Raw genomic sequence first — 12,208 nt, 5'->3', positions numbered from 1 at the left:
AAAACCTTTTGAAATTTGAAACAATGGGTATAGACGCATTAAATGTGATCAGACGGGTGTGCAGAGATTTTCATGGCACCATCATCCCACTTTTCACGCCGATCGAAACACCATATTTTTTATCCGAAGTGGAAACAATTCCTTCATCTTGAGGCAAGGCTTATTTAATTATTTGAGGAGAACTTCACCATCATTGTCTTAGCCTCATTGCCTCATGTGTAGTCTTGCCCTACAAATTCATCCACCATTGTTCGCATTCTACTCAAAGACTTCATGTTTCACTTTGGATCTTATAGTGAAAACTCCCGATTGGGCACCTTTTGTAACACCCTAATTTTCAACTTTTTGAAAATAGTAATAATTTGCATTTTCTTTAGAATTAGGAGTTATTCTTCATCTCAAAATCCTAGGTGGAAAATTTATTATCTAAATTAAATAATTAATTTTGCCTATATAAATTTGATGCATTCATACTGAAACTAGGCATTAAGGTTTTATTATGTGAAAATTAATTTCTTAAAGCTTCACGGAGCACCATTTAGAATTTTGGAAAGGTTTGAAAATGTTCCGTAAAAGAAAATCTCTTTTCCTTTTCTCTAGGTCAGAACTCCCCTTCAACCCACCTTTCTTTTCCCCTCTTTCCCGGGCTGAGCCCGTTCTTCTCCCGCTTCCACCCCCCCCCCCCCGGCATCCCCGCCCGCGTGGCCCGAAGCCGGCCCAGCCTGCTGCTCCCTCTCGCCCTTTCTACCTGTGCCGCCGACGCGTGGGCTCCGTTGGTCAGATTTGTCTCCAACATAGACTCCTCCGTCGAGTCGAGTCAGAAGCGCACTGCCGCTGCCTCTCCTTTTCGAATCCCAACAAATCCCAACCAACCTCGCCGAATCCGAGCTGCCTTACGCGTTTCTCCCCTATATAAGTCCGTGCCCCTTCCTCTTGTTCAATTTCCCCATCCGAGCCGCCATAATCCCCTAGATCTATTACCACCATTATCGTCCTCATCGGAGCTCGCGCAACCGCCGCTCCAGAGCCGCACCGTCCTCACCAATCGGCTCTTTGGCTTCGTAGGGTCAGGAGCAAGCTCGTCGACCCCTCCTTGTCACTTCCCGACCGCCAGAAGACCTCCTCAACCGCTCACCGAGCCTCTTCGCCGCCGCGTGTCATTGCCAAGCCTTGGTAAGCATTGGTGAGGTCACCTCTCCCCTCAAACAGGTTCGTCTTTTGCCTCTCTCCAGGTTCTACTGCTCATCATGGCTTCCCATGCCCATTGACAAGCTTTGCTCATGCACCGGCAAGTCCGCTGTAGCTGTTCCCCTCTGGCCACCACCATCTCTGTCGCTGAAACCAATTGGGAGACCCTGATGCATCTCGAACGTTGGATCCAAAAGGCACGGTCGAGATTAGATCCAAACTTACCCCTTCGCCCACCTAATCACGCGAGGACACTTGTGCTACCTCAGCATTTGAGCCGATGTGTCAAGTCCAGTCACCAGCCACATTAGCAAGCCTTTACCCAGTTATTTTTCTAATTTGTTTTAATTCAGGAAAGTGGCAATTTTGCACTTTAGCCCCTAAACTTCTCTGTATTTACCTAAAAGCCCATGTTATTATAGTTTAGTCCCTAAACTTTCCAATATTTGGAGATAGGTCCCTTTATTTTTACAAAAAGGCCCATGACCTTTCTGTTTTATTCAAAACAAGTCCTTTTCTTTTTCAGATTTAACCCTATACTTGTCTTTAGCATAACTTTCTTGTCCTAGCTCTGATTTAGATGATTTTCGCGCTCTCGCGTTCATAGCAGCGTGTATTCTTTTAGTAACTTTTTCATAAATGTTAGCTATTGTTTGATGTACCATTCTTAGTTAGTTTTGTTGTATGCTTTTTTGATGTGTTTTGAGAGCAGACGAGGAGCAGTTCGAGAATCTCTAGGACCAAGTCTTTGAAGAGTCTAAGCACTAAGTTGGAAAAGGCAAGTGTCCTTTAACATTATGATCCTAGCTTTTCAAATATGTTCTTTATTTCAAACATGCATGCTATTAATTTTGAATCTTATTTACATATAGTACCCTGTTCCATATATTCCTTTTCATCTAGTTTTCAGTAGTGGTTATGTTGGGTAGCTTATGCTTAACTTTGCATAAGGGTATGGATGGGCAGTCAGTTGAACATGACTAATGATCTATGCAACTATGAGTTGGGAAATTTTGGTAATGGTATAGCAACATGGAACCTTAGGTCTTGAGCAAAGAGGTGCTAGTGATGGTGGTTACAGTTATGTTGTTAGTTTTGGCAATTGCTCAAGTGATCTAAGTAATGACCGGTTCATGGAGCGATAACCCAAGAAGTATCGTACCAACCACGAGACCTGGTATGGGATAGACTTGCCTATTACTTAGTGGATTCTAGTTTTGTGCGTGTCAAACTGTAAGAGTGAATGTGTGGGGATGGCTAAGGTCAGACTTATTTCGTTAGTGGTATGGGATGTGTAGTGGAAGGGAAGAGTGAAATCATGCTGGAGCTACAAGACGCAAAAGGGGGCTTTTAGGTGGCGTGAATACCACTTTGACAGTGGTAAAACCTAGCAGGCATGCACATACTGGATGAAACTTCTAACGACCTTGTAGTGATTTTCCGGGCGACATACCATGGGCGTGTGTTAAATGTTTCGTGGACACGGCAACAAGGAAAACACGACTCATGGAGAAAGCTGGACAACCTCTGTAGAGTGTAAAATCTTATACATCAGTCATGCTCATGGTCATGAGAGACTTGGATCCTCACATGATTAGTTGGTTTGAATTAGTTGGTTTGGTTGGATGGTTCTTGGTTACCTGTGGAGGGTATCAAGTCGGATTGTTTGGGAAGTTGAAGTGGTTTTTTAGGTAGTTGGGAAGCATGTGAAAATGTTTCTAGGAGATGAAAGTATAGTAATCAATCACATAGTTAAATAGGTTACTTTTATAACTCTACAATAGCATAGTTGGCATTTATGCAAATTTAACATGTTATAGTCTGTTCCTTTATTTAAGCTTGCATGTCATTTACTTTCCACATTTGCGGAGTACGACATGTACTCACACTTGCTATTTCCATCCAAATGAATATCAAATGTTGCTTAGACAATGAAGGAGAACCAAACTACTACATCGATGAAGATGAAAATTGCTAGGCTGGTGAACCCCCTGTAAATTGTCTGTGGAAGATGGGAGCTTCGTTATATTTTGCTAGTGTGCTTTAGTTAAAGACTTTGAGGTCTTTCTATTTTGTTTAAGTTAAACGTTGTAATAATGGTATTATGTATGATACATGATGAAATCACTACATGTATAAAACTTGATCCTGGCATACATGTGGTTTACATCTGGTTTTGTCCCTTTATAAAATCAGGTGTGACAACTTTGCCTTTGGGGTTGCTCGACACTATCCCCAACAAACTGCAGCATCCAGAAGATTTCTCCTTCTTCCATTGTGTATGCACCTCATGGAGTCATGGAGTGAAGTGCATAGGATGGAAGAATTTGCTCCTTGGATACTTAAAGGACCGTTCGTGCACAAGGATGGCTTGGTGGAGGTCCATCACCTGGGAAGTGAAGCAGTTTTTGACCTTCATTTTTTAGGTTTAGTCAACGACGACTGGGGGATGATTGAGGCTTCAAATAGGCTCTAGATTGTCATCGAGCGAGGGAATCAAATCAAAGGTAGGGTAATTAACTTGGTGACCGGATGCTTCTATAATCTCCCGTCACTTTCCTATGATGCGTTCTGGGTGAACATGGAGGGGTTCGCAGTGCGAAGGATAGGAAATTATTCATCATTATTGTTCCGAGGATGCAGTGCTTTCATCTTTAGATGATGAAGGGAGTGCACGTTTATCTTATCAATGGACCACTACGGTGGTGTCAGCTATCTAGTGGCAAGTTTTTTATCGTGTATTTCAGATTTTCTAGATAGAGTGGCCTCGGGAGATTCATCGGGAGATATGGCAACATTGGAACAATCGATGTCTGAGTTTGAGATCTGGCAACCTGGCCTGAGTGGTTCTCGACTACTCCTGGTCTAGTCTCATGTGTTTTTCCTAAAGGTTGGCGAGCAAAATGATGATCTATCCGAGCATAATGCATTGACGCTAGTTTTCCTCCACTCATTCGGTGATGACATTTGGGAGCCACTAGATTGGGAGGTTGTTCCTTGGGTGAAAGAAAGAACAATTCTGCTGGGCATGACCTCCGAAGCCGTAGCATCAGTACCCGAAGTTACAAACCCTGGTTGAATTCTTAGCTTCCGTTGAGTGAACTTAGCTTACCACCGGGACAATTATGATGTGCTTGAAGTTTCCTATCATGATGAGGTTTACAGGACCATAAAATCCCTTGAGAGGAATTTCAATTGGCGTTCTTGTAAATGGATATCATCAAAGCTTTCTCTTTAGTCGAGTAGTAGTCTTTTTGGTATGCTTTTGTTTGATGGTTGCAATAAAATATTGCTGATATTTTGCCTATCTAACATGCTATTGTCACTATTTCTTTGTCGATGAAATAGAGTTAGCTTGAGTAGATGCAATCTAGATCCGTAGGCATGTAGACCGCCTTCAAGACTTATTGATCAAATATCCATTGATATCTGAAAACTCAACTAGACAAACTATTAGAAATATTGGCCCTCGAGTAATCACTTGAGACAACTATCTGGTGTCTAGACTCAAGCCAACTGAGCCACTTCTCTTCACTGTGCATTTGTCCGGCAGGTAGATCTTCAATGTGCTGGAACATCCGGCATGTACAACCACACCAAAACTAGTCATTGCAATTACTTTGGTGTAAGTATTTGGTGTGTTGATCTTCAATCTTCAACAGTTGCAACCTCTTATGGAAAATGATCTGATGTATACCAACACCTCTGCGTCGAACCATCTGGCGTGTACAATTTTTCTGAGACTTATCCAATTCAATCCAATCTTTATCCCACTTCAGTGGCTTCTTCATGTGTTACATCCATGAGACCTACTAAAGGATATACTTGAAAAATATGTTAGTCGCGTTGACTATGTTGTTATTAATCACTAACATCACATATATGCCCTAAAAAGATCATGTTCGCTACACGTTGTCAACAACGCCATAGCTTGCAACTCAACCTCTGCACAAGAATAAGAAACGACGGTCTGCTTTTTAGCCTTCCAAGTAATAAGAGAATCACCAAGGAAACCATAGTAGGTAGAAAGAAACTATGATCAGAAGGATCACTAGCCCAAGTAGTGTCAGAATAAGCACAAAGTTGTAAAGAACTAGAACATGGAAAGAATAAATAACGAGAGATAGTACCATGAAGATAGCGCAAAACACGTAGGAGATGACTATAGTGAAGCTGAGTGGGAGCAGAAACAAACCGACTAAGAATGTGCACTGCATGAGAAATGTCAGGAGGAGCGACACCAAGGTAAATAAGACTTCAAACTAGATGACGGTATCAAGTGGGATCTGCAAGAGGCGCACCATTAGTGGACCAAAGATGAAGATTAAACTCCATTGAAGTCTCAACAGTGCGCTCATCAGTAAGAGAAGCACGAGCAAGCAGATCTTGAATATACTTCTCTTGGGACAGAAAGAAACCCATAGAAGTTGAAGAAATCTTAATCCCAAGAAAGTAATGAAGAGGACTTAGATCGGACATAAGAAACTGCTCATTGAGATGAACCTTGACAATGACAATATACTAATAATCATCTCCCATAATGATTATGTCATCAACATAGAAGAGAAGAAGTGTCCAACCACAAGACAAAGTGTGAACAAAGAGCGCAGAATCATGAGCACTAGTAGAAAACCCAGTAGCAATGATCACAGAAGAAAAGCACTCAAATGAAGCTTGAGGAGCTTGTTTAAGGCCATAGAGAGAGCGGTAGAGACGACAAACTATGCCCTCAGGAACAAAATACTCTGGTGGTAGGTGCATGTAGACTTCCTCACGTAACTCACCATTAAGAATGGCATTCTTGAAATCAAGCTGGGAAATAGATAACTAACGCACAGAGTTAACGGTAAGGAGAGTGTGAACTATGGTCATGTGGACCACCAAAGCAAAAGTCACATCATAGTCATGACTATGCTCCTAAAAATCACGAGTGACAAGATGAGCCTTGTAATGCTCAAGAGAATCATTAGAGAGGGTCTTGACCCACTTGCACGTAATAGGATAAGCACATGGGGGAAGAGGGACTAGATCCCATATGCCGGTGCACTCAAGAGCAGTAAGCTCCTCTACCATTGCATGTTGTCCCTGATGAACAACAGCATCACGATAAGAAGACGGCTCGGCAGGAACAGCACTGGCAAAGCCAAAACGATCAGGAGGTCGGATCGATTGGCAATCACGAAGAGAATATAAAGGTGAAGATGGAGAAACTGAGATGAGCCTTGTAATGCTCAAGAGAATCATTAGAGCGGGTCTTGACCCACTTGCACGTAATAGGATAAGCACGTGGGGGAAGAGGGACTAGATCCCATATGCCGGTGCACTCAAGAGCAGTAAGCTCCTCTACCATCGCATGTTGTCCCTGATGAACAACAGCATCACGATAAGAAGACAGCTCGGCAGGAACAGCACTGGCAAAGCTAAAACGATCAGGAGGTCGGATCAATTGGCAATCACGAAGAGAATATAGACGTGAAGATGGAGAAACTGAGATGAGCCTTGTAATGCTCAAGAGAATCATTAGAGCGGGTCTTGACCCACTTGCACGTAATAGGATAAGCACGTGGGGGAAGAGAGACTAGATCCCATATGCCGGTGCACTCAAGAGCAGTAAGCTCCTCTACCATCGCATGTTGTCCCTGATGAACAACAGCATCACGATAAGAAGACGGCTCGGCAGGAACAGCACTGGCAAAGCCAAAACGATCAGGAGGTCGGATCGATTGGCAATCACGAAGAGAATATAGAGGTGAAGATGGAGAAACTGAATCGCTGGAAGGAGCTGGCTCATCAAAAAGCAGCACAACAGGATGAGAGACAGCACGGGAATGATGAGTGTAGTGGAAAGGAAAAAGGCTCAACAATGCTAGAAGTAGGAGGAGCTTGTGAGGTGAGAGCCAAATAAGTGGAAGGCACCTAAGAAGGCACAACAAGAGAGGACGCCAATGGTGCCTAGGGAAGAGAGAAAGAAATAGTGATGGCTGTGACAGAAAATATGAGGAAAGACGGTGGCTCGACCAAGAAAGCTGAAGAAGTGGAAGGAGAGGAATGAGGATTAGTGACGGTGATTCCTTTTCTCAACTTTATAGATCCTGTCAAACCTATTTTTGTAGCACATACTCTTATGCTGCCAACGAAATCTAGTTTCTTTGGGCCTTGTGCAGACATACAAACATACAACTTTGATAAACGAGGAAAAAGAACATTTTTGTTTGAAATAAAAAGGAGCTAATATGAATGTGCCCCCAATATTACGGAGAGCAATATATGTACATTACAAGCAAACAAAACTATGTCGATCAATCACCAAAGCCCTGTGCCAATGAGGTTGATCCTACATCATTTTTTGATTTTTCCCCTTCCGTTGTGTTGCAAATCAATTCCAAGAAATGCAAGTTGTTTGAGGCCTACTTGCCGACCAGCTTGCGCGCACGTTGGTTGGCTCCCTTCACCCTGGAGTTCAGCTCACCCACATCGTCTTGCAGAGAATCGAGCGCTTCGTTTTGCCTGAAACATTGGTTAACACATTGAAATTTAATTTGACACTAGTAATGGTATTGTCACCCAATATCCTAATCGAGAAGATTATATTACACTATGTTGATCTACTTTCACTCAACAAATCAAAGAGCTCACCTGTCGAGCTCTGAGCCCATGTCAACGGCCATGCCCTTGAGCTGGCCCAGCACACCGCTGAGGTCATCGAGGGCGTCGTCCTGCTTCTGCTTCTCCACCTGCCAGGTTCATAAACATGGCTGCCGGTCACGCCAAAATTTCGTGGATTTTTTGTTTTGCGTTGACACCACACACAAGTGAGCGTTCACAATCACGAACCTGGACTTTGTCCATGGCGTTGGTGGCCTCGGCGTAGTGGCGAGGGTTGGGCTTCCCTCGCGGGCTCAGCCCGAGCTTGTCCCTCTGCTCCATGCGGCTCGCCTTCTTCTTGAAGGAGTCATCTGTTTCGTTTCATTTTGAAGTAGCCAAGAACGGTGAGAATTAACAAGCCCCCAAAATGACACACGCAAACATGCATGGTTTGGGCACTCTCACTCTCTCAGTGCAGGATCGGGGGTACCTCGTGACACCAAGGCTGGTCCCTTGATCTGCCTCGTTTTCTTGGGCTTCCATGGCTTGGAGAAGAAACCTCCAAGGCTCCCCAGAAGCGACTCGCTCTAGACAAGGAAACGTACAATGAAACCGTAAGCTTGTATGTCATTTTGAGCACAAGAGACGGTCATGCATGCACCTTGGTGAGGTCCTGGTCGATGTCGACGGCCTTCTCGTGCGTCCGGCTGATCTGCTCCCCCTGCTTGTGCAGCGTGACGAGCGTCTTGCTGACGTCCTGCTTGATGTCCTCGGCGATGCGCAGGCAGCCGCTGAGCGCGTCGGTGGTCTCCTCGGCCTTGTACGCCGCGTAGTGCTCCAGCTCCTGCACCGACTGGTTCTCCAGCCCCCCAGAGTCGCGGAACCCGTCCTTGTACCGCTTCTTGGCGTCGGCAGGGGCCGAGTACGACGACGACGACGTCCCGGACGATTTCTTGCCCGGTTTGGACGTGAACTCGGAGTCCGAGTCGGAGTCGAAGGGGTTCCCCTTCGAGAAAGCCGCGGGCTTGGCGCCACGTGACACCGGCATTTTGTCGTCCAAATGTGATGCTTGCTAGCTTGTTTAAATTAGAGACAGGATCCTAGTTCCTGCAAATCAGAGGTGGAAATCTGAGGATGTAGTCGAGAAATTGAAACCAAATCACAGCTGGAAATGGGAGTTCATCGATCATTGGCTCTCCATGGATGATACAACAAGGAACTATTTGGAAATTGAATTTTATGGGAAATTCAGAGGAGTTGTTCTGTTTCATGTAAAGTTCACGTGAAATTCCTGCGCCTCACAGTGTACCAGCTTCATTGTGCAGTGCCGTACAGAAGAATGCAAAAGTTGGATTTTATCCAGTAATATTTAGTTCGATGAGCACCTCTAGCTAGCCCAATGCACAGATCAAGTCGTTCATCACACGGGTTACTAGGCACCACGGAGCGCAATCATAAATCAGAACTGAGCAGACAAACACGATGAGATTCAAATTGAAAACAAATCTTCATCCGACTGCCTCTACCTCTAATTAAAAACATGGCATTGCTACAACAGGAATCTTTGACAAAACGATGGATTATTCAAGAACAAAACATCAAAAGTCCAAGAAACGAAGGAGCAAGAACGGATCCACAAAGCAATTGACCGAACCAGAGAGATTTGGTGTGGCTTCCTTCTCCTCTTTGGACGGCAAAAGAGGAGACTAGAAATAAACCTCTATTCGACAATTGGAAGTGAATGTTCTTTTTAACCATGCAAATCCTTCTCCCTATATATAGAGTGCCATTTACCACCCTCTCTGTAAAAAAAAAACTTTATTTACTGAAATTGCTGTTATTTTTGGGAAACTTATACGGTCCATTCGGTGGTCGACACACGACACGAAATAAGAAGTCTGGGATTTTAGAAGGAACATTATCCTGTAATTTCTCACGTGCGGTAATGGTCATGCAAAGATGCATGGAAACCACACATAGACCACTTGAGCTGCATGCCTTCTTCTTTTCTTTTCTTTTGCGATGGAGCATATTCTTCTTTCTCTTGTACTTATTTTTGCTGTTGTTGCTTAGAAGGCGCATACCTTTGTTCTTTAAGAATAACATGGCTTTTTCAGCGGAGAGCTTAGTATGGACAACACCAATCACCATAATTATACTGTACTCGGCTCTAGGCTACGCGGCCCTCGGGAGTATGATCCATATTCAACAGAAATGAACCAGCTCATTATCTTGCAAAATGGTGCGGTTCATTCACTCCTTTTATGGAGGATTATTGTTGGTTTCTGAATTTGGTCAGTTCATGTGACATTTACCTTTCTTAATACGTATCACACTTCCAAATCATGAATACATCGCTAGAGAAAACACGACACAAAGTCACAAATATTTCACTATTGGGTCCTGATGAGGATATATTTATATATTACCTTAAATATGGAATATCTGATTAGGTATCCACAGTGCACATGTCCTTTACACATTCCGATATTGTTCGTAACCACGATGAAGTAATTAAGACATGTGACAGAATATTTGGTACATAATTATATCCGATAAGAAAACTAACCTCATGTTTAGTAAGTTTCTCCAAGATATCCGAGGGAACTACAATTCAAAAAAATTACACTTAGAAGCCTCTGAGTAGGGTATGGCTACGAGGAGAAAGGGGTACGTTCAGGACAAGCCTTTTGATATATATCAACAGGCAAGACAACTCACACCTTCAAGAACTTCAAAGTCGCAAAACCCCAGAGCAAGCCTAGTCAGGTAGAAATCAGAGACACCTAGTGAAGATCCACAACAAGAATATAATCATCCGATTAGGGTTTTGAGGACATAGAACACGGAGAAATCTACCTGGAGCATTAGGACTAGATCTACATACCCCCAGTTGTAATATATGTTCCTGAGATTAATCAGCAAGACATGATGTAAAGGTATTATCCTAACGAAGGCCTAAACTTGTATAAAAATATGTATCTCTATCTTCGATATACTTATGCGGCCAACAGGTATCTCTACTTATTAAATAAGTATTTAGCAGTCAATTTATTAATGGTCGATAGCTGGCGTTGTCCATGTGGATACAAGCAAATTGGTTGCCAAAGCGTATCAAGTCTCCAACAATGGGCTACACAGATCTTGAGTCCTATAACGAATTTGGACCCAACATCTATGCCAAGCCTGACGAGTTGTCGGAGATCTCTCAACCTCCAAGGGCAGCTTTTGATCAGCGAGCTTCCAAGTTTGCCGGTCAAGACGATCACTTGGATGATCATATGGACTGAGAGTAAGGAGATCCGACCACAACGCTACTCTCAGCTTCCGATGGCGTCTGATACTGAAGAATTGATTATTCAGATGGGGAGATCCAAGATGACAACGTCAATTTATGGAGCTCCACAATTCATCTAACAATGGCGATGAGGAGCGTTATGAGGTTAACGTGCTTTCTACTGAAAAATTTGATGGTTAGTAAGACAACAACCTTGGAAACAATGGTAATCCCGTCGCTCCAAATGGCAATGACACCCAACCTAGGGGCTTAAATCATCAATCACCCCCGTTCTAACTCCTGGCAATGGTCAGGGCCATGTCCAACCTTCAACACCACCTGATCGAAGACTTTTCGGCTCAGTAGGTGATGGTCAACAATTCGCTTTCGGCATAACAATACGTCGGGAGAAAGCAAAAGCACTCCTCATTAACCTTCCCCAAGGAGGATAGGAGACTTTAGTTGGTGCATGTTGTTTGCAAGAGATGAAGGGATGCATTACCGGGTCCCAGCAGTAGGCTAAGACCTCAGCCGCTCATCCTCATAAGAACAACATGCCTTAGGGCAGCTAGAGTTCGTCTTCAAATTAAAGACGTCAGCCAAGGCCTGCCCTTGAGAAGATGCCATCCTGACTCCAACGTCGTCATCAGGCGATGTCCCCTAGGGAACGTGCAGAAGAAGATATGCGCCATGAGATTAACCATAGTTGTGGCAGGTCAGAAGATCGCGATTAAGAGAACGCCCAATAACTTATTGGGAACAAAAAAATAATAAAAACCATATCCTATATACCTAACTCCTTTAGGTTAGGGGTCCCCATTTCTTTCAATGGAATTGTTCATAACTTATTCACCGAACACAGGGGTGGGCCTTCGGCTCTTTAGAGGGAGCCAAAGGCTTGTCATGGTGACACGCACTTAAGGGAAGTTGTGCAATATTATTACTGTTAAATGTCATTTTAGGTACAGTGACGACCTATTTATAGCCCGCACTCAACCATTCCATGTTACAATTTATATCATTACTCCTCTAACTGCTATATTCCTAGCATATTCAGAGGTAAATCGTACATTCATAAGTACATTGGCATTTTTACAATTTCACCCTTCACCATCCTCGGATTTTGATGAACGTCACCCCTTCAGCCTGGCCCCTGAA

General features: G+C 43.6%; 1 protein-coding gene across 1 annotated transcript; it reads right to left on the bottom strand.

Moving 5' to 3' along the window:
* Positions 1–7,595: 7,595 nt before the first annotated feature.
* On the bottom strand, positions 7,596–8,821 carry LOC133917522 (SNAP25 homologous protein SNAP33-like). The gene is made up of 5 exons (XM_062361407.1): positions 8,435–8,821; positions 8,264–8,360; positions 8,023–8,144; positions 7,825–7,922; positions 7,596–7,695 (listed from the first exon to the last, which is right to left on the bottom strand). Exons 1-5 carry the CDS (start codon positions 8,819–8,821, stop codon positions 7,596–7,598), a joined length of 804 nt encoding a protein of 267 aa, XP_062217391.1.
* Positions 8,822–12,208: the final 3,387 nt, after the last annotated feature.

This window comes from Phragmites australis, chromosome 5 (genome assembly GCF_958298935.1).
Source record: "Phragmites australis chromosome 5, lpPhrAust1.1, whole genome shotgun sequence".
Lineage (NCBI taxonomy): Eukaryota > Viridiplantae > Streptophyta > Magnoliopsida > Poales > Poaceae > Phragmites > Phragmites australis.
The sequence above is the reverse complement of the archived record's forward strand: the minus strand, read 5'-3'. Positions and strand labels throughout refer to the sequence as shown.

Coding starts and splice junctions, on each gene's coding strand:
- LOC133917522 (XM_062361407.1), bottom strand. CDS start 8,821: ATGCCGGTGTCACGTGGCGCCAAGCCCGCGGCTTTCTCGAAGGGGAAC. Junction 8,145..8,263: donor ACCAGCCTTGGTGTCACGAG/GTACCCCCGATC, acceptor GAAACGAAACAG/ATGACTCCTTCAAGAAGAAG. Junction 7,696..7,824: donor ATGGGCTCAGAGCTCGACAG/GTGAGCTCTTTG, acceptor CCAATGTTTCAG/GCAAAACGAAGCGCTCGATT.